Here is a 21,829-nt window from a genome sequence, read left to right as displayed (position 1 = left end):
TGCCTGTATTTGGAAATGGAGGTGGGAGGTGGAAAATGAAAGAAGAGGCTGTGATGTGAGCTCAGAGAGGGGTGGTTGCATTTTACAGGTTTGTAGTGGGGAGGTTGAATCCTACGTCACAGTTTTGGTTGAGACCCTGATTTCTCTTTGATAGTGACTATCACACACACACAGCACACTGTGATAGAGGACGGAGGGACGAAGCAAAGAGGAACCCGAGAGGACAAAGAAAAAAGAAAGAACATACAGGAGAGTGTAAGGAGAAAGAGGTGAAAGAGCAAAGGAAGGGAAGAAGAGCAAGAATCAGGCAGAAGAAAGAGGTAACATACATTTCATTTTAATGCCTTACAGCTGACTCAGGGAAGAAGTAAAGACCTGATGCATATTTTTATCTTAAAAGTGTTTTCGCACTTTTATTTCCATGAAGTGAAAAGCAAACTTGAATCAAGAACAAGAAGAAAACACGGCAGAAGACACAAACTGCAAATTAAATAATACACGTTTCATCTGAACATCATATAAAATAGTAAAATCTACTAATAATCACAATGTGAAGCAGATGCCAGTTGATGCGGGAGTACTACTGTACTGTGTCTCTCCTTGTCTGTCCAGTCCTCTAAAACACACATGCTGTTTGGGTCAGCACCTATAAATACCCTCATGAGAGAGGCCAAGGAATCCAGCTCCAGCCACACAGTGACAGAAGTGCTGTGGAGAGATGCTGTGTGGTGGTTTTAGTGTATGTGTGTATACAGCGGTAAAATAAAAGAAACACCCCATTAAATGGCAGCTATCAGTTGTTATCATGGCCATAATTGTGCTTGATATGAGGCCAACTGCACCTACCACTAAGCCAGAAGGTGCATATCATTGATTAGTGGTATAATTAGGTCATGGTAATTGAGAGAAGAACAAAGGTTGACACTCTGAATGTCCTATAGAGCCTAGTATTGTCCAAGCAGTGAGGAAGATGGGATAGATGTGTGAGCACTTTGAACCAGGAGACAGCTGCTTGTTTCCTGTTTCACACTGATTGTCTATGTCACTGCTGTAGTAGGTCCTTATTCTTTCAACACCAAATCAGTTTGTGCCACAACCTGGTGTCCTGTGTGTATATTACTGTAACTGTTCGGCTCATGATAACTGCCTTCTGAGTCGGCCAGTAAGTGGAGGATGTGTCTATTAACTAGAACGTTCCACAGTATTGACAAGTGCGAATGTTAGATTTGGACTGTAGGCTTAGTTTTTCTACAGTTTGTCCCAACCAGGCAGCCATAGTTGACGTCGTAGTTTCAGGAAACAGGCCTGGATGTTAGTGGAAAAGAGCAGTGAGGAGTGGTATCTGGTGAGGGTTGAAAAGAAATTCAATAATGAAACGTTGAAATGATTTAGAAAACACTTTGAGACCATGAGTTTAATGTCTTTAGCTCAGGTTCTCAACAAAGCTTTGGTGCTGTCTGAAAGGAGATGGTGTTGTTGGTTCCAGTATATTTACCAGTGATGAAGAAGAAGAACAAGATGATGATGATGATGATGATGATGATGATGATGACGGTGCTCAGTATAGTGGATGACAGAGCAGCTGCTTGGTCCTGGATATTTCTGACGACTGATCAACGCAGAGCAAAGATTATTTTCATGCCAGTGAATCACTCAAGAGATCTGCTTGTTTGAAACATTTTATAAACATTATCTGCAGTGGTAGAAAGAAACAAAGTGCATTTATTTAAATACTGTACTTGAGTACACTTTTAAGGTATTTTTCCTGAGTGTCCCTGTTCTGCTAATTTATTCACCTACATTTGATAGAGAAATATTACACCTTTATATACTTTTCTTCATTACATTTGTCTCACAGCTATGGTTAAAAAACACAATATGCTTTATCTGGTGAACCTTTAAATGTGTCCACCCCTTAAGTTGGGAGTCACTGGACTGTGCTACCCAAAAATACTGTAGGTAAAAGTGTCTGTACCTCAAACAGCTACAACAGTAAAATGCTGCTCAGGCATAGACTAATAATGTCATGTATAATATTATATAACATATATTTAAGTGTACAGCTTCTCTACATACTTAGGCAGGATTTGAATGCAAAACGTTTACTTGAACTACAGTATTTTGACATTATTGTATTGGCACATTTATAGTACTTTTATAGTATAGTACTTTTTCTAGATCTGACTATCTGAACAAATGCATTAAAACATTGTTGGCAGAAGTTTCAATTGTCTGTAAATTGGTGAAATTAGAAGATAATGTAAGATTAATAATGTACTGGAGTTGTCGGGAAGAGATAAAAGATCTTGAGCAGCCATTAGAGTTTGGTGAAAATACATGGATATGAGTTACTATTTTGCAGTCAAGGTCTCCTGAGTTTATTAAGACTAGTTGGAGTAAAAACAGAATATATGATCATTTTTAAATCTGCCACCTTGTTGTTTCTGTATCATTCAAATATATTTTTGTTGGACTGCCTAGATTTTCTTTCTCTTGTTGACCTGCTGCAAATTTATCACCTTCACCTTTTTTAACTGGCTCTGTGATCACAAATTAAATGATCCAGACTTGTGTGTCCACACTGCAGTGTTTCTGATGTAATGTGGTCAAACAGAGTCCCGGCTGCTGGACGTTGCTGTTTCAACAGTTTTATGGGGATTGCAACAGCCTATACCATGTGTAACTGTGAGCCCGGCCTCTTCATACGACACTGACAACAGCTGCTGTGCCTGTACAGTCCTGTCCTGTCCATGTGTGGATCCTGTTGGCCATCGAGCCTCTGGGTGCTATTTAAAAAGCTGAGACTCAGGGTGAAGGAGGAGGAGCAGGAGAAAAGACGTCTGTGGTCGCTCAGTTTGAGTTTGTTGGTGTTGGACTACTTTTTCCATGAGGATAGATGTTTACAACTGAAGTTCTGAGAAGGCTCACATTTTCATGATCTGACATTCAGATTTGAGGCTCAGGTTTCAGAAGTTCTGACACCAGTTGTAGCATAATTACAATGACAGATATTTCAGATGAAGTTAGTTTCAGTCTGGAGCTGAGTGCAGGAAAGTAACTCAAGCTCTCTGCTGAGCAACTTGCACTTCATTTGAATATTTCCATTTTGTGCTCCTTCATACCTGGACGTCACATTTCAGAGATGAATGTTTTACTTTTTACTGCATTACCTTTAACTGAACATTTTCAGAATCAGATTAACGAAACAAAATCATCAAACTTTATTGATCCCCGATGGGAAATTTACAAACTACACAGCAGTGTGGAAATTACTTCAAATGATCAGTATCTAAGGTAACATCATCTCCACCTTTAGCCACTGCAACATTAAAGTGATGGGCACAATAATGCATCAGTAATTATGACAGTATAGAAATACAAACGGGTGACTCAATATTAGTTTGTTAAAAAAACTAAATATAATTGCTGCTACAGGCCAGAGACTCCATTTCATACCAGTTCTATGATTGTTTTGGCATTTTTACAGTAGAGTTGGTTCACACCTGGTAGTGTGAGCAGAGACAACACATAGCTCCAGCTCCTCTGCAGCTAAAAACACATACACAACAAAACATGTCCAACAATCCTACTCCATACAAACGCTTTCCCCTGTTTGTTTATGTCAGACTCCAGCACCAGCCCTCACGAGGCTCCGGCCCTCTCTGTTACAGCTCCTCCCTGCTCGGCTGCAGTTTGCAGACCTCGGCTCATTGCGAGCATGAATAAGATTCCCCAGTTGCTCAGTGGGTGAAATACAGCAGTGCTGTAAATGACAAACCCGACCCTGAGCTGAGCTCGGTTTCTGCTCGGCCTTCAGGGGACACTCGCACCTGTCATTCACAGAGACACACAGTTTGTCGGTGAGCCTCATTTGGATTTAGACAAGGTGTCGATCCTCAGCCTGTGTTTTGTTGTGTTGTTCAGAGATTAACTGAGTAATGTGCATCTGTCAGTGCACTTGGTGTGTCCTTCACTGACCATGAAACAGCACCGTCATTTAAAGGCTGGACAGCTTCTGGTTCCACTGTTTATCAAGAGTTCACTTTTATGTTCGAAACGTTTCTGAAAGCAGCTAAAAACATCTGTAACATGCAGTATTTCTCTGCTGTAGTCGATTTGTCCTCTTCTCTCTCCTTTTCATGAATAACAGAAATACAAAGTATATTTACATACCTGCAGTCACACACATAAACACTACAGTCATTTCTTTAAATGATGTTATTTTGCTGAACTTTGGTGAAACTTTAAACCACTTGTGCCTTCACTTTGCAAATCTCAATCCCATCCTGTGTTTTCTGTCCTGTTGCAGGTGCTGTGTGTTGTGTTACAGTGAAACCACCAGTGAAATCTCAAACAAGCTTCACACAATCATCTACCAGCCTGTCCATCACATTATTAGCCAGTAGAAAACTACAGCACCCAGCCAAAAGCACAGGCCCTCTACTGTTATCTGCTAGTAAAGGAAGTTACCTCGGTGAACATTTTATCTTTTGTTCATTTGGATTTTCAGTAAGTGAACAGTGTCCCTGCCAGTGAAGAGTCAAACCCAGATATAAGTCATCTTAGACTAAAAGTTATTTAAAGAATATCTGCCTCCAAACAATGCCCCCTAAGAAGAAGACATCCCGTCAGAAGAAGACAGCCGGGGAAACCATCTCCCAGGTCTGCATGGAGACCTCCCCAGCACTGCTGAAGGTGGAGAGCCGTGGTGACGGCGTGGTGGTGGTTGAGAGCGGCGTGAAGAAGATTGAGCAGATGGCTGCGCTGGACATCGCTCAGCTGAACAGCCTCAACCTGCCTCTGCCGCCGCCAGTCATCAAGCCCGGGGAGAGAGGCCTGGGACTGGGCAGCGAGCTGACGCGACCCCTGCATGGCAACGCCCTGCTGGAGGAGCTCAGCAAGATGCGCCAGGAGAAGTACGCTCTCATTATCACTGTCATTTAGTTCAGCTCATATTTATCAGGGAAATAGTTTTCAGGCCCAGCTTTCTGTGGAGAAACATGGCTGCAATAACCCCATTAGTTTCAGACCTTATTGCTCTCATCCTCAGGTTCCTGACTGACCTGGAGTTGGCCTGTAAGACAAAAGCCTTCGATGTGCACAAGCTGGTCATCTCCTCAGTCAGTCAGTACTTCAGAGAGATACTGGCCAAAGACCCCGGCATGAAGCGGCTGGAGCTGCCCTCCCTCTCACCTCTGGGTAGATGGGAAAACAATTAGATGATCAGTAAAATTTCACAAAATGAATCAGGATCTATTATGATAATGGTTTAATTAAGTTACTTTACAAGTAAAAATTTGCAAAACGATCTACATTTTTTGTATTTTTGTACTTTTAGAAAGTGCGATTGATGTTATCCACAATTTTCTGCCATCTTCCAGACTAAATGATGCTTTGATTCCTTGATCAATCAAGAAAATAAAGGTTATATAAGCTTATATAATTAAAAATATTGTTAGATGCAGCCCTAAAAAGGACAGCACATTTCTTTGTAATATCTCACAAGTTTTTTTTGTACAGCACATTTTTATAAAGGCAATTAAAAATAAAAGGAAATAAAATTCATCAATAATCAATAGAATTTATGAGATAAATATATAACATAAAATATATAAGTACAAATATTTAGTAAGACTGAAGTGAGTTGAATAAAAAGTTTAAAATGAAGTTTCTATGGTGCTATTGTTTGCAGGCCTGGCCAACGTCATCACTTTCGCGTACCTGGGTCGCGTCCACATGTCCCTCTACACCATCGGCTGCACCGTCTCTGCCGCCGCCACCCTGCAGATCCCCCACCTCCTCAAGATGTGCATGGACTTCCTGCTGGCCGAGCTCAACGTCCACACCTGCGTCTACATCTGGAACATCGCCGCCACCTACGCCCTGCTGCCCGTGTGTGACGCCGCCCGCCGCTTTGTCCTGGAGAACTTTGTGCAGTTCGCAGAGACGCCACTGTTCACCAAGCTGACCCTGGAGCAGATGTGCGCCTTCCTGCAGGACGACTTGCTGGTGTTGCCTTCGGAGGTCACGGCCTTCCAGGTCAGAGGTCAAGCTCTGTCTTCAAAGGTCACCAGGTGAAACCTGTAACTGGAAATTCAGGCTGAAAGAGAATTTGCTGTCAGTATTTTTCAATCCCGTTTGATTCAACAGAATAAATCACAGCTGCTGTTTCCTCATTGCACAAAGTCAGTTTTAAAGATTCTTCACATGAATTAGTGACAACTGTGTTAACACATAAACACCGAATGATGACGACAGGAGATATGTGCAGAGGAGTGACACGTTAAAACCACATGAATTCTGAGCTGACTGTTCTGACAGCACTCGCTCTGATACGACTTGGATCTAGGACCACATATGCAAGTAGCACGGATCTGATCTAAAAACATCTGGTTTGGTTCGTTCACATGTGTGAAAACATCAGATCTGAGTCATTTGGGGAGAAGAAACTTTATTTAGTAATGTAATTAAAAACTGTGCAGATTTCGTCTCTAGGAGAAATGCCAGGTTTTCTAGGAGGCGAATGCTGACACTTGACACTGACCTGTAACAACCCGTCAACCTTCTGGGCCTGACTTCTATTTTCATTCAAGCCTAAAAACAGACCCAGACAAGCTACTCAGAGCCCAACACAGACCCATGAGCCCAGGAGAGTCACCTGCAGAAACCCCCAAGTATAACTCAACACTGTACACAGGAAGAAAGCTCATTTATTAATATACAACTCCATTACAGGCCTACACAGGCAGACAGCTGAGGGGCAGAGAAGAGGCCATAGTTGTATTTATAAACTGGAGCAAATGTGAATCCAGTATAACTCTGCCTGTTTCATTTGGTCAGGTCAAACCTTATTTTTAGCTCATTTTGAATGAACTCAGCAGCTCTTGGAACTTTATTTTTACTGATATTATTTTTCAGCAACACAGTACTTGTAGCATCATGTAGACTCATATATACTGTGATTTTTTCCAGTATTTTGGTATGTAGTCTTATTATAACACTCACTTTCTCTGTTCTAGTTATTTATTCAATCGTAAATTAAATCTGCAGTGTCTTTCATATGATTGTTCACAGCCAGTTCATTTATAAAAGGAATATATATAAGATATTATCAGATCTGTTTTATAGCAGAAACCTTCTAGCTCTAGAACAGTTAAAAATCATTTACAGTTGTTCTGCATATTTTTTCATAGTATTTTGGAAATTAACTTTAACTCTAATTTTAAATTTCATGTTGGAGAAGAAGAGCAGATATAAATCCTCAAAACCTTCCTGCCACATCACAAAGCGACTGATGTATCCGTCTTGTATTGTTTCTAACGGTAAAGTTATTAAGCAGAGGCCCAGTTGATCTAATCAATAACCAGCAGCAAACCTCATTGTTAGTAACACTAACACATTTGATCTGATTTTAATTTTACCCCTTTAACAATATTGTTTATTCATGTATTTAGTTATTTTTAACTTGACACCTTTTGCACAGTTTTGTGACCTTCTTATACTGTGATTTTTGAAAGCTGCTCTCTAAAGACAATAAGATTATTACATACTACTCACTGATGTGCTGCATGTTGTATTTTTGCCCTTTTCACTGTAAACTCTATAGCTGGCCATGAAGTGGTTGGACTCAGAGGCGTCTCGTCAGGGCCACGCTGCAGAGCTCCTGTCCCATGTTCGTTTTGAGACGATCCCTGCCAGTGAGCTGGTGAGTCAGATCCAGCCGGTGCCCCGGATGATGCTGGACCCCCAGTGTCACCGTCTGCTGGTGGAAGCCATGAACTACCACCTGCTGCCCTACCAGCAGAACACCCTGCAGTCCCGGCGTACGCAGGTCCGAGCCGCTCAGCAGACCCTGCTCACCATCGGAGGCCGTCCGTCACTCACCGAGAGAGCTCTGAGCCGCGAGGTCAGTGCATGAAATCAGAAATAACCTGAAAATGTTAAAATGTGTTTACATTGAGAATTAACATTTTATTATGAAATGGGTTATCAGGGTTCCCAAATTAACAGTAGTCTAAAAGAAACAGAAATAATGTATAAATGGTGGTGTGGATGATATTCTAATGACACTTGAAATTGAGTTTTTATCATAGAAACTTTCTTTATAATCAGTACTGTGTTTCCAATACTATTAAGTATTGTCCTGTAAAGATCTCACTTGATTTTTTGAGAAGAATATTAACTGTAGATTAAACTTAAAGCTGTTTCTTTCCTATGAAGTGTGTAGAGAAATTTACAGATTCTGGAGGAGCCAAAGTCATGTTCCTCCTCCCTGACTCAAATCAGTCATGATGCTTAACTACCAGTTACCTCTGCCTACTCCTGACACGCAAAACTCAGGGCTAAGAAATAAATCTTAGAAGAATATATAAATTATTTTAGGCGCTCCTCTCTTCCCTCCTCTAAATTACAGAAAATAAGTTTGGACAGATTTAAAGGAGTAAATCATATTGTCGAAGGACGAGAGAGACATTGCCTGTGTTTTCATTCAGGAAAATCTGACCTTTGACCTGTTTTCAGGTGCTGTGGAGGGACCCTCGTGAAGGAGCGGCCACCTGGCGTCACCTCACCCAGCTGCCAGCGAAGAGCTTCAACCAGTGTGTGGCCGTGATGGATGGCTTCCTGTATGTGGCTGGAGGAGAGGACCAGAACGACGCCCGCAACCAGGCCAAACATGCCGTCAGCACCCTGAGCAGGTTGGACATGAGCATGAAGCTTCTGACTGCAACAAAACAAACAACCAACCACTCTCTAAAGGCAGTAGATTCCTGGCTGAGTCCAGAATATAATTTTTGCAGTAGAAAAGTGAAGAGATAAATGACTTTTCCAAGTTTGGCAAAAAAAATAAGAAAAGAAAAAAGAAAATGTATAATTTTACTACCATCTTAGAGTCAAAGATAAAACCTAGGTTGTGTGTGTGATCTCTGATATTTTTGCCCAAGCTCCCAAAATTTATGTGGTTTTGCAAAGTCAAGGTTTGGGGGTCAATTAAAATGGTCTCTGATTTCAAACATCCAACAATAACTGTCAGACAAACAAGCAAGAATGGACGAGGACTGAGGAGTGAGCCCTGAGGAATGCCCATGCTGGTGGGCCTCTAGTCTTCAAGACTAAATATAAAACAGAAAACAGAACACACTTTAAAGCATTCATTACATTTTGTCCCAGCGAGGTACACCCCCAAACAAACTTTACACCTCATCTAAATTTCCACAATCATCTGCTACACAGTGATCCAGAGTTTTGGCGGACCCTGTGGACCCTGTTTGTTCTGCACAATCCCTTCTTAACATTAATCTCCCCTCCTTTCATTTATCCCCACCAGATATGACCCTCGCTTCAACACCTGGCTCCACCTGGCCAACATGCGCCAGCGCCGCACCCACTTCTCTCTGGCTGCCAGTGGTGGGCGTCTATTTGCCATCGGCGGCCGCAATGTGGAGGGTCTGCTGGCCACCACCGAGAGCTACCTGCCCTCCTCCAACACCTGGCAGATGCGTGCCCCCATGGAGGTGCCCCGCTGCTGTCATGCCAGTGCCACCCTGCCCTCGGGAGACATCCTGGTGACCGGTGGCTACATCAACTGCGCCTACTCCCGCTCTGTGGCATACTACAACATCGAGACCGACACCTGGACCGAGAAGGCCTCCATGGAGACTCCCCGTGGATGGCACTGCTCTGCCACCCTGGGAGGGAAGGTGTACGTGGTGGGAGGAAGCCAGCTAGGGCCTGGAGGGGAACGGGTGGATGTGCTCTCTGTGGAGGTCTACTCTCCAGAAAGTGGAGCGTGGAGCCGGGCTGCACCCCTGAAACTGGGTGTGAGCACCGCCGGCCTATCCCCCCTGGCCGACAAGCTCTACCTGCTGGGTGGCTGGAACGAGGCAGAGAAGCGCTACAAGGCAGCCGTCCAGAAGTACGACCCAGCTACAGACAGCTGGTCTATGGCTGAGGACCTGCCTGAACCCACAGTGGGAGTCTCCTGCTGCACCCTGACCCTGCCACCCCGCCAAGTACCACGCCGGCAGCAGCACCGCAACACCCCGGGCAACGAAGATCAGCATCAGGCCGGGAAGAACTGGAGTAGAGAGAGCAGCGTGACGCCATCACAGACCAGCACTGTGTAGAAAGGCAGCATACGAGAGACTGGAGGACGGCAGGGAAGGTTCAACCCCTGGGGAACAAGTGGATCAACAAAGATTTGTTATTGATTAATCAATTAATCGTTTGATTTTTAAAAAAAATGTCAAAAAAGTAAAAAACGTCTCAAACGTTTCAAACGTCTTATTAGAAATGCTCCATTTGAGAACCAGCAACCAAAGAATACTTTTTCATTTTTCAGTTTTTGCTTGAAAAATGACTGAAAACGATTAAGTGATTATCAAAACACTGTCCGATTATTGTTTCTGCTCTAACTGGGATCATGTCTGCTCTTTTTTCTGTTCGTGTCTATGTGAAAAAGTTGACTTATTTAGCATTTTACCAAAATATCATTTTGTTTCCAAGGCTTTATGGTACACATGTTTGCAGGAACAATAGCAGTGCATTCCACAACATTAAGATCCAAGACAAACAGCAAAACATTATTAATATACACTCATATAAGAACTTAAACATGCAAACATCATCAAACAAAATAAGTTTTAGGGGCCAAGCTTATTGATAATGTTTTTAAAGCAATACTTCATAAATGCCACTGTTAACACAGATGACAAGCACCGAACTAAACAGGCCCAATGGTTAAAGAGGCCCCTGGGCCAGAGTGTGGCTTGAAAAGTATATAAAACTACTAGAAAGTTGCAGAATGATTACAAGGAGACACAAAACAGCTTAACAAAAAGATGCAGAGTGACCAAAAACACTCAGACCAACTCCAAATAGTAGCAGAACAACCACACAGTCACACAAACAGAAGACACACACACACAAAACAGCTACAAAAAGAAGAAGTGGCCACTGCTGGGATGTTTGTAGTCATTTTGAAGAGGGGTGCCCATGTATCTGTGCTGCATGACAGAAAAGAGAGCTTGCATGATCCAAAGTGGTCTCAGGAGGTTTGACAGTGATGAAAAGACGAGTAAGCAGGTGGAGGGAGAGAGGCGAAGGGTGGAGGAGGATGGAGGGAAAGATGGGAACAGTGGGAGTCTGTGTCCGATTTGAATCCAACAAGGGCTGTGAATCCACTGGTGGTTTGTGTACAAAGATGGATCTAGGCCGAGTGTGCGACGTGCAACCGTGAATGTGTGTGCGCCAGTGAACAGAGTGAATGACAGGAGTGTGTAGGCGCTGCAGGAAAATGAGCCATTTCCACCAGAAACTGCAACAATAACGATTTTCTGTGGAGAACAGCAGCAGGTCAGCGACAAACCAACCTGTTTCATGTTTTATTTATTCAATGGTGTGTGAAGTAGCACAGCTCGTAATAAAAAAACATAAATGTACTTAAAATGTTATAGGTGTTGTGGAGAGAAGTGTGAATTCAAGAACACAGGTGAGGCTGAAAAGATCAATGAAAAACATACTTGGCTTCAGTGCTCCAGTTAAAAGATTTGCAACAAACAAAATTATGTAAAAAAAAAAAAAAGTCTGTAAAATCTCTAAAAAAAGCATAAAGATCTAAAAAAGTTTTTTTAAAAAAAGGACATAAAAACATCATGAAATCTTCCATCTCACCTGTGTTCGCATTATAAAAAAATCCTCATCTGATTTTTACTGAAACTAATCCAACCACCCAAAGAAGAACCAGTGAGACTGCAGCAGGTGGAAAGACAAAGAGGTAATAACATTTTTGTTTATCTGAGGATAAATTCAATTCAATTGGCTGAGTGCCTCTGTATGTTCCTTTGGCACTGGATGAGCTGTGTGCTGCTGGTTTCACTGAATAAAGTCAATCTGATAAAAATCTCTGTTGATTCTCTGACTTTTACTTATTTAAGATGGTGAACTCTGAAAAAAAAAAAAACTTTACCTCAGTAAAAGTACAAAAGCATTAGTACCAAAAGTGAAAGTACTCAATAGCACATTTCACATTAAGTATATGATATTTTTGGATTATAATTATTGTGTCCAGGTCACATGCTCACTGCTGTTGGACACATTGCTCAGAGGGACACACAACACAGGCAAGAAAAAGTGAAAATTTCGGGATCACCTGCATTTAGACAAAAATTTACACTAAAATGTGGTTAATTATGCAAGTTACAATTATGAAGTGAACTGTAACATAAATCATTAGATATTTTACGTATCGATAGGAAAAGTGTGTAAAATATCCAACTCATGGCATCAAACACCAACTGTGCACAGTCTACATGTCAAAGGATCACGTGCACGGCAGTAATTAGTTATAAAATTGTACATGTAAATGTCAGTCAACTCTGCAATGTGCACGTTGGTAGAGGGCGGGCATGGGATTATCAAAAGTAAAGTCTCAAATATTTACACGCCTACTGTAAAAACAGAGACAAGGCGTGTTAGTATGAAAACATTATCCTGCTGCATTAAAGGAAACAGGATTCTGGGTTTCTGAAGATTGACTCACACTAAACATCCGGATGTCTCGACCTCTGGTGATTTAATGTGACCACTATTATCCCGGTACCCAAAATACACCTCAGTAACCCTGAACCAGAGGCCTGAGGACCCAGCACACCACAGAACAACACAGGACAACAAAGTCACTTTTTCCCATTTTATTACTTTGTTACAAACAACATCAAAAGGTGGTCCTTTACTTGCCGGGGAGGATGATGCCATCATACTGAAAAAGAACAGGGAACAGAGGAAACAGTTGAGGTTAGAAAATACAGAAACATTAGAAAACAACAGAGGGACCTAATTATCTCTGTAGTGTTTCAAATGAAAATGTCAGCAGCTGTGTGAATCTGAGCCAAACCAAATGAAGCACTGTCTGCAGCTGGTGAGATCTTACTTCTCTAATCAGTCCAACTTTTTCACATTAAGTTTAAAAATTTTAGCAAAACGATAAAAGCAGGATGTGTGAAAACTACATGAACTCACTTTCTGCTGGAACCAGCGCATGGCCTCCTCTTTGCGGATGCGGTGCTTGAAACCGATGCGGCCTCTTTTCCGCTTCTTGTCGGCGATGCTGAAGCCGGGTCTGCCCAGAACCTGAGCACACAGGACAGAGGTGCTTAGAACAGCTATGACTAAATAACAGTCAAGCTGAGGCTAAATCATGAGCTTTTACTTAATTAAAGAAAGTCAGACCAAATTTACTGAAGTGAGTAAAACTGTAAAGTGCGATTAGTTTCTAAAACTGATGTCAAACAACTGCCTCTAGTTTTAGTACTGTGTTTAGACATTTTGCAGAAACAATATTTTTATTTTTGGCATTTGCAGCTGAAACTGGGGATTATCGCAGCAGGTAAGTGATTAAGTGAAACCAACTAAGTGAACTGACGTTATACAAATGGAAAAGTTCGTCTGTACCAAATGTAATTTGACACCACATGCTCTGCTTTTGACGATAATCACTGGGCACTGAACATATATCTACTGTAAACTAAACAAATGGAAATGAACTAAAAATGACACTTAATTGTGGCACGTTTCTTTCCCTACAGTAATAAACTGTCCACACATTTAGGTGTTAAAAGGAACCCTGTTTATTAATACTTGAAGAACTTACTACGTTATTGCTGCCCTAAAGTATATAAACATCATGTAGAGCTCAAAATATCTTGGTTATAATACAATTTGTAAATAAAGGCAAAAGTCACCATTGCTGTTGACACTGCAATGCCCCCCCCCCCGTTCGTTCTGATTTAACTGATCCTGAACGTCTTTGATCTTCACTAATTTTGTGCTTTGGCTCAAATAAACAGATTTTTCTAGGACAGTCAGCTCATAATGACAGAGATGGGTATCAATAGCCTTTTTGTTCCTTCTTCTGTGAGTTAAAAACATGAAACCCACACCAGCGCTCTAAAAGAGCTACATTTAAATTTCTTACCACGTAAAAGTCCAGTCCGTAGATGCCGATGCTGGGGTCGTACTTAATGCCCAGATCGATGTGCTCCTGGATGCCGAAGCCGAAGTTTCCGGTATCGGAGAAGTTGTTCTTTCTCAACTCGTACTCACGCACCTGAAGCAAAAGGAGCAAAGGTATGTTCAGAACAATACAAGTACAATACAAATTCCTATTTGCCATAAACACTACAGTCTCCCTGCATTAGTCCATGAAAACAGCATTTTTCCCTTTCTCTGACATTTTGTGGGCTGCTGGTTGTTCAAATCATCATCTGAAGATGTTACCTTGGACTCTGTTGTTCACTAACATTTTAAAGACAAAACCAATAATGAAAGTAATTGTTAGATTATTTACAAGATATGAAAGCATCTGTGCTACACAAACTTTTTTCTTAATCCATTCAGTACTTCTACTTTTTCTGTGACTAAAAACTTAATTATGTCAAACCATCTAGACAAGAGAAGATTATTTTCTGACCTTGAGTCCCTTCTCCAGGATCTCCTCTGCTTTGGCTCCACGGACGGTGCAGTGGACAGCAATCTTTTCATTTCTGCGGATACCGAAGGATCGCACAGTGTAGCGGGCTGCAGGTGCACAAAATGAAAATTAACAGCTGCTCCATCATCACACTGACCCAAGGATGAATATTTCCAAACATGGGGCAACATAACATACACAAGAACAGGCCCCAGAAACATAGTCCATACATATGGTGCAATCAAACAGCATCCCCTTTACTGCCCTACTCTTTGGGCTGCGAGCAGACACAGGTACCAGGATTCACATGGACCTCACCTTTGGAGAAGACAGGGGTCTGTCCTGTGAGCTGCTCCAGCACTTTAGCAGCGCGGGTCAGTCTGTCTCCGCTCTCACCGACGCAGATGTTCAGGCAGAGCTTGCGGATGCGGAGCTCTCTCATAGGGTTCTCCTTCTTCTCGCCCTGGTCCTGGAGAACACACAAAAGTTAACCTTCACACCACAACGATTTTCCAACCAAACACCTGACAGGAAACATTTCAGTCCAGACTGAGTGTGATACAGAACATTTCCCAAGTCAAAGTGTCAAGTGAACTTTATTCTCCATTGTTTTGATGAGGAAATTAAGGACAACTGTCTAATTTAACTTTTCATTTGTTCACTGTGATTAAAATACTTTACTCTTGTCTTATTGCCTCTTTCCACATCCTCCTCAGCATTAACACTGTCAAAATATTCAGTCTGTTTATTCAGCTCCAGCTTGTGTCACCTATAAATCCTTTACTTCCTGCTCATGGCTTAGTTTGTTCCGTGGCGTCGGTCCAGTGTCGAGATACTGAGGCAGGTATCGGTACCGTGACAACACCTGGCACTCAGCGTGTGTAAACAAGCTACACCGACATTTGAGAAACTCAACAGTAAATTTCTGTTTCATATTTACAGTTTAACGGGTCCTGATCCAGACTCTGTCCCGACAGCAACACATGCCGGCCGGAGGACATGTCCGTGCATATCCCCGCTGCTCCTGCTATTAGCATCACTATAAAGCTCATAAACAAACAAGCAAATATCAAAAATAAGTAAATCGCTCCTCTAAATAAGGCAGACGTGACCGACGAGCAGCTCAGGTGTCACTAATCTGCTGTAATCTCGCATTTAATGCTAATCCGATTTAATCGGTGTATATCTTTTCCATAGCTAGCCTGTTAGCATAACTCGGGTTTCTACTTTACAACTATTCTGTAACATCTACTGGGAAAATACGACTCTGGTTTAATCGTTCGGGATGAGGTTTAAACATCGATACAAGAAACCGCCTTGTGAAAAGCCCTAGAGCTCCGATGATTGTGGATTTTGGCTGGAACTTCAAGTTTGCTCGTCAGTGGACGATGTGACAGTACTCACCGCCATGTTGGATCACTAGAAGAGGACGTTACGTTTCCGGTGAGAAGTATTTATAGTCGTGTGTTCACCGCAAATACAGTCCCGGAAACATTACTAGGTGAAGGTTCCTATTAAAACAATTTAAACACGTCAGTGGTTTTGTTAAAAATGTGTATGTAATATGTATGATTTTCTCAAGTATTTGTAAAATGTAAGAAAATAAAAACAAATCCCCAACACAAGAGCTTATGTAGGATAGCATGTTTGTCTGACCCAAAGTACAGATGTAATAATATTAAATTAATTGCAATTGTACAGTGCTGTGTGTGTGTGATGCTTTGGTTTGAATGAGCTGTATGTAATTTTGTAATTTTAATTTGTGCATATGTACGTTTATACTACTAGTTCACAGGGTGTTCTTGCAAAATAGTCCTTGAGCTCAAAGAGACTTCCTGTTTAAAGACAAGATGCTGGATTTCGTTTAAGACCTTTATTTAGTTAGGTGTGTATATTGTTAGGTGACAATTCATTCATTAACATATGTTGCAGTCTGTTTTTGCAAATCACATCTCAACTGTCACAGCACAGAATCCATTTCACTTCATCTTTGTAAGGGATTGTGCCGATAATCACCTTTTTTTCTAATTTACACACCTAATGCAAAGACAAGTTGCCTGTTATTTTATATATTCAGTGTGTATCCTCATTTCCACTGAGTTAAAGAAAAAAAATCACAGCACAAAGAACACACAGGACAGCACACAGCAAGACTTTGTGATTGACACACTGAAGAGCAGTCTGCTGAATAGACTGTGGGCTACAGAGATGTTCTGAAGACTTCACTGGTCTCAGTGGTGAGACAGGGGCTGGGGGCTTCAGCAGGGGCAGGCCTTCCCTCCTCTGCTCCTCCAGGGCATTGACGAGGAAAGCCAGTGCTTTGCGGGGGAAGACAGCTGAGGAGAAGAGGTTGCATTCAGGGACGAAGAAGTGGGGGAGTTCCCTTTTTTGAGCATGGTCCTGCAGATCCTTGAGGAGGTGCAGGAAGCAGGTGGGGAGCTGCTGATGCGCCCACATGGAGTCACTGTACCTGATAGACAAGATGCAGGAAAAGATTTTTAAATTTGAAGTAATAGCTAGAAGCAAAGAAACAATGAAAGATTCAGTAGTATTTACAACCAGAACAAGCATGACTATGAGCCCTGCTCTTATTGCCACAACAAACATACAAAAAATAACCAAACAAGGCTGCAGCTAGTGATTGTTTGTGTTATAGTATAATACATTTTCTGATTAATTTTTAATTTTTCAAGTTTTTCAAATGTCAGACTATAGACTGAATTTACAATGATATTAAAAAAACAGTAAACCTTCATATTTGTGGTTTCTGAACCAGACAGTTTTTGGCATTTGTGCTTGACAAATCTTATCAGTTAACAATCTGTTTATAGCAGTTAACTGTCTCTCCAACATATGATTATTTAAAATAATTAGAAAATCTCATTTATTCTATCATTTTTTTGTCTTTTAGTCTGTTATGACGCCTGTTGGCCACTTGGGGTCAGTGCTGATCTAGTTGAAATTGTTCAGCCATAAATGTTCCACCATGTTCATCAGCTGCTTGGTAATTTTGTCTGTTTACTGTTTGACTCTGAGCAGCTTCATCATTAAAAATAACGTGCCAACAGTTTAAAATCCAGTTTACCACAGTTGTGGTTACTTAACATCCCCCTAACTACTACTTGTGCTGCGTTTTCCATTCTTACTATGACAAGCATGACATGATGACAAAGATGTTGAAAAGTACCTGATGGACAGCGTGTGGAGGAATGTGGTCTTCCCATGGTATGAGCAGAGGTCATCGAGCTCTTTGGGAAAACGTAGTTTCAGACCCTCGATCAGAGACTTGAGGAGCATTAAGCACTTTTTACTGTCAGAGGAAAGATGAAATTATTGTTTTTTAGCTGCTAAAAGGCCCCAAGAGAATGTGTTCATTCTATTTATGATGCCTTAGAAAACTGTGATTGCTTCTTGAGCTGTTTATTGTGTTATCACTGTTTGTATAATATTTTAACTTTTTAAGCACTGACATAAAAATCACAGTGGGTCCTATAAACAGCTCAGTCTCACCGGCAGCATTTGGTGGCGTGAGTCTCACAGCAGGTTTTGGTGTTGCCATGGCACGTGATGATTTTCTTCTCAATGTGAGAGAACGAAATCCTCCAGCTCTCTGAGATACAAGCACAAAACCGACTGCTGTGATAATGTCACCATGAACAACTCACATGTACTGTTGGTGTCTGACATCAAGCACACATAAATAGCACATTTCATTTCTATCTGGAAGATATTAAAACACAGCAGCTCATGCAGTGATCATCTTAATCTTCACTGTATGTTGTGACTTTTTGTTGCAAGGTTACACATGAACCAAAACTCTATAGATAAATCAAGATTTTACTTGCGTAACTGTCACTGTTGTTTGCTTTGCTTACCTTTGGCGTCCTCACCGAGGTTTCGTCCTTTCATTCTCTTTGGTACAAAGAAACATGGCAAACTTTTGATTTCTTTCCAAACCTTCTTCCCCAGCCATTTTTCCACATCTGGGCCATTACGGAGAGTGGGTGGCCAACCCTGAGAGGGATGGACCTCCATACAGGAACAAAGACAAATGTAAAGTCACATTAGCATCATGTGTAAAGACTCTTAAGTGCAACACTACTTTCATGACTACACTATTAACTCAACAGTTGCTTCTACTCCTTCATACTTATCCTGCTGTTCCTACTCTCAGTCCAGTTACAGCTATGATTACAAACCATTTATATAGATGTTGGTATCAGTTTGAGTTTTGCTGTTTAAAAATCCAGGAACATGAAACAAAACATCTGGATGATTCTGTTGATAATATCTCAGTGGTGTCTTTGAGTCCAAACAATGATGATGACATCTTTCTGTGGACTTCAGTTACCTCCAGAGCTGGAACCAAGTCCACAGAGATCAGCTCGTCGCTGTCGTTCTCCGTCCTGCACAGAGACAAAGTCACTGCCGGAGAGTTCGGACGCTTCCTGTTCACCTCCCAGCGACAGCGTTTATCAGGCACTGGAAGAACAAGGACATGAGTCCAGACAGGTGCTGTAAGTCTGGCGCAGGTCACAACAGACAAGCACTATATCAAAACATCACTTCTGAGGTTGGAGACTGCAGAGAGTCTGGCACGACTTCAAACAGTCTTCATAACTATAGATTATGATACTAACATCAAAAATGTATGTAGGACAGTGTTGTGGGTATATTCATATACTTTAATTATGTACAAGTTAAAATACAAACTAATAAAATGCTCCATAACAAATAAATGTCTGCACTGAAATGTTACTGCAGCATTATCAAGACAATGTACTTCATCACTTTTGTTGCTAAATGATTTCCACGTATATTTCTGTGATCAGTCTATCAACTGTGTGAAAATGTCTGATTTTCTGAGAGCCACAATCTGCAACCAAAGAAACAGAACTTGCAGAACTGACGATAAAATAAAGAAGAAAATAAAAATAAAAATAAAATAAGAACAAAAAGGTCAAAGGTCGGTGCGAAAACCTTGGTAGCTCTTGAGGAACTTGCGGACCAGGCGGTACATCTCACTCAGGACCTGGCTGGAGGAGAGGGTGTTTCCATTCTCCAGAACAAAGGCTTGTATGGGGGTGCGAGTGGATCGGATCAGATCGATCCGGTAGAAGAGGCCGCCATCCAGCGCTTTCAGGTTGAGGCGAGAAGGAGCCTGAACTTTCAGCATCATGTCAAACTCATCAGGGGTGTGGATCTGAGGTAGAAGACAGGGGTCAAATAAAACGTGCAGGTGTGGATTTTAGAAACTGTCAGGGTTTATCATGACCTCACCTTAACTTTCTCAAAGTAGCTGCCAGTGGTGAGGAAGTCAGCCGACTGGAAAAAAGGCTGATCAGTGTTTTTCCGCAGGAATTTCAGCAGGTTCTCACGGAAATCGTTGACCACTTCTGCAGCCCAGGACTGCTCTTTCTTCCGGATCTTGAGTTTTTCAACATTGAGTTTGATCCAGTTGGTGAGGTCTGGGGAGATAGAGGCAGAGTCCTCGGCCCCCATGGATCTCTCCTCTGCACAGACACAGACAGAGATGAGACTACTGAGGCTGCTAGATAACTGTTTCATATGTCAGGTAAGGGAAAAACCCTTGTGACTTGAATTTAAGTCAAACTTAAGTCATGCACATGCACGCACGCACAAACACACATACACACGCAGTGACTTGAGACTTGACTTTCACCTGTCCTCTTAAAACTTTGGACTTGACCTGGACTCCAGATTTGGGACTTGAGCAAACATTACTTTACATTTTTGGTTTTTTAGCCTTAAGGAAATGTCTGAAGAGATCAATGTCATTATTGGGGTAACAGGGTTAATGCACTGAGCAGTATAAACTGGGTATGTATTCAAAGTTAAGTTCTTGGTGTTTAGATGCAGAAGAAGAAAATATTATATATATGGAATGAAATCTGGCAGCTGGGGAATGTGTTTCTTCATGCCGCGTTGCAAAAGCCTGTTTAAATGATCATTTGCCAGTCAACTGATCAGTGCTGACACTTTACTCCTACAGCCTGGACGCCATGTAGCAGGTGATAGAAAGCTCATCCTAACCAGAAGAGATCTGGCTTGACTTACAAAAAATGACCTGTGAGTATCTCTGTCATAAACAGGTCAGCAGAGTGAAGTGAATGAACACGTGAATGTCAAGACTTTCGCCAAAGTGTCAACATTAAGTTGCAGCCAGGCTAACAGGACAGTACTGAAAGGTTTTCTGTACCGCATCTTTGTTGCTGAACCTTCTGCCTCTGTTTGGCTGCTGAAAGACGTGGAGGGTTCAACTTTCCTACTGCATCCTCTTTACGCTGCACCACCTCAGACAGACTGTCCTCTCTGGGGTTCATCTCCTCGTCCTCTCGGCCCATAGCTCTCTCGTTTCAGCCTTTGACAAACATGCAAATACTGTACACCATGGACGGAGACTTTGCTGCAGATCATTCAGAGACTGTGACAGGAGTTTGAAAGGCTTTAGTGAGAAGAGTTGTACATTTCTGTTGGGTTGTATTTGTACTGGTACATCTGAGATGGGAACATTTTTTATTCATGCAATCATTAGGTCATAATCATATACTTACAATCTTTAATAAATTTATAACTTTGGTTTATGTCTGAATAAATGTTTGTCTGTATTTCAGTCTATCTAATATCGATGTATTTTTTTCTTCCAGTCTTGTGATGACATCAGTGTGTTTTTGCTGTTTGCTTTGTGGAATGAAAATGTTGAAAATGCATTTTGTTCAAAGCACAGCTACGTGTTATTACCAGAGCAGCTGGCGTGTCTGGAGGCTCTTTGTTTAAAAGCATTATTTGCTTCGGCTGCTAAGAAGGAACTTTCACACGTGTACTAGGACACAGTGTCTCCTAATTTATACATGTCCAAACACTGTAAACCAATATAAAACATTAACACTACAGTCTGTAAGAGACGTCCACGTGCTCTTGTAGTTACAGACAACATATCAAACACTGAAAAAGTAGACAAAACAAAACTCAAAAGGAAAACACAGAAAACAGAATAAGACACTAAGAATGATACAAATCCCATAATATCATAAACAGATCATTCATGTCAGCATCACTGATCTGTCTTTTAAAAAACTGGCTTTAACTCACCTAGTGGAGAAATGGTTGTCACAAATGGAGAGGTGGAAGTTGTGTATCCTGCAGTCTGTCCTTTGCTGCTTTATCCACAGTGTCTACTTTCACTTTCATCTTCCATGAAATGTCATTTGAGGATATCATCCTCCTCATATTTCATCATCAGTGGATTTATCTCTGCGGTTATCGTAAAAGAAAACTAAAAGGTTTAGAAAGTTTCATAAATACTAATAACAAGCGGCCCGCATTCACGTCAAGCCAACC

At 41.5% G+C, this 21,829-nt stretch overlaps 3 protein-coding genes across 5 annotated transcripts; 1 reads left to right on the top strand and 2 right to left on the bottom strand.

Annotated features, from left to right (window-relative positions):
* Positions 1 to 84: 84 nt before the first annotated feature.
* On the top strand, positions 85 to 11,636 carry klhl43 (kelch-like family member 43). The gene is made up of 7 exons (XM_026300553.1): positions 85 to 320; positions 4,310 to 4,916; positions 5,051 to 5,199; positions 5,693 to 6,039; positions 7,607 to 7,906; positions 8,521 to 8,696; positions 9,326 to 11,636. The coding sequence occupies exons 2-7, from the start codon at positions 4,603 to 4,605 to the stop codon at positions 10,122 to 10,124; spliced, it is 2,085 nt and encodes a 694-aa protein (XP_026156338.1). The 5' UTR covers positions 85 to 320; positions 4,310 to 4,602; the 3' UTR covers positions 10,125 to 11,636.
* Positions 11,637 to 12,674: 1,038 nt separating this feature from the next.
* rpl11 (ribosomal protein L11) lies at positions 12,675 to 15,916 on the bottom strand. Its single transcript, XM_026299476.1, has 6 exons — positions 15,872 to 15,916; positions 14,786 to 14,936; positions 14,468 to 14,574; positions 13,973 to 14,104; positions 13,018 to 13,128; positions 12,675 to 12,757 (listed from the first exon to the last, which is right to left on the bottom strand). The coding sequence occupies exons 1-6, from the start codon at positions 15,875 to 15,877 to the stop codon at positions 12,728 to 12,730; spliced, it is 537 nt and encodes a 178-aa protein (XP_026155261.1). The 5' UTR covers positions 15,878 to 15,916; the 3' UTR covers positions 12,675 to 12,727.
* Positions 15,917 to 16,325: 409 nt separating this feature from the next.
* On the bottom strand, positions 16,326 to 21,829 carry LOC113125943 (cyclic GMP-AMP synthase). 3 transcript variants are annotated; one of them, XM_026299621.2, is made up of 9 exons: positions 21,581 to 21,829; positions 20,688 to 20,912; positions 19,748 to 19,980; positions 19,448 to 19,670; positions 18,819 to 18,949; positions 18,343 to 18,496; positions 17,978 to 18,077; positions 17,655 to 17,777; positions 16,326 to 16,937 (listed from the first exon to the last, which is right to left on the bottom strand). In XM_026299621.2, the coding sequence occupies exons 2-9, from the start codon at positions 20,830 to 20,832 to the stop codon at positions 16,568 to 16,570; spliced, it is 1,479 nt and encodes a 492-aa protein (XP_026155406.1). In that variant the 5' UTR covers positions 20,833 to 20,912; positions 21,581 to 21,829; the 3' UTR covers positions 16,326 to 16,567. The 3 variants fall into 3 exon arrangements, with proteins under 3 accessions (XP_026155406.1, XP_026155408.1, XP_026155407.1); XM_026299623.2 differs by having other exon boundaries at positions 20,688 to 20,869; XM_026299622.2 differs by having other exon boundaries at positions 20,688 to 20,849.

This window comes from Mastacembelus armatus, chromosome 11, assembly GCF_900324485.2.
Source record: "Mastacembelus armatus chromosome 11, fMasArm1.2, whole genome shotgun sequence".
Lineage (NCBI taxonomy): Eukaryota > Metazoa > Chordata > Actinopteri > Synbranchiformes > Mastacembelidae > Mastacembelus > Mastacembelus armatus.
Note: the sequence above shows the minus strand (reverse complement) of the source record. Positions and strands in the feature narration are given on the sequence as shown.

Coding starts and splice junctions, on each gene's coding strand:
- LOC113125943 (XM_026299621.2), bottom strand. CDS start 20,832: ATGGGCCGAGAGGACGAGGAGATGAACCCCAGAGAGGACAGTCTGTCT. Junction 18,950..19,447: donor GTTCCTCAAGAGCTACCAAG/GTTTTCGCACCG, acceptor TTGTTCTTCCAG/TGCCTGATAAACGCTGTCGC. Junction 16,938..17,654: donor CTCCACACGCTGTCCATCAG/GTACTTTTCAAC, acceptor CTTGTCTATCAG/GTACAGTGACTCCATGTGGG.
- klhl43 (XM_026300553.1), top strand. CDS start 4,603: ATGCCCCCTAAGAAGAAGACATCCCGTCAGAAGAAGACAGCCGGGGAA. Junction 6,040..7,606: donor CGGAGGTCACGGCCTTCCAG/GTCAGAGGTCAA, acceptor TAAACTCTATAG/CTGGCCATGAAGTGGTTGGA. Junction 7,907..8,520: donor AGAGAGCTCTGAGCCGCGAG/GTCAGTGCATGA, acceptor ACCTGTTTTCAG/GTGCTGTGGAGGGACCCTCG.
- rpl11 (XM_026299476.1), bottom strand. Junction 14,575..14,785: donor GACCCCTGTCTTCTCCAAAG/GTGAGGTCCATG, acceptor GTGCACCTGCAG/CCCGCTACACTGTGCGATCC. Junction 14,105..14,467: donor TCCTGGAGAAGGGACTCAAG/GTCAGAAAATAA, acceptor CTTTTGCTTCAG/GTGCGTGAGTACGAGTTGAG.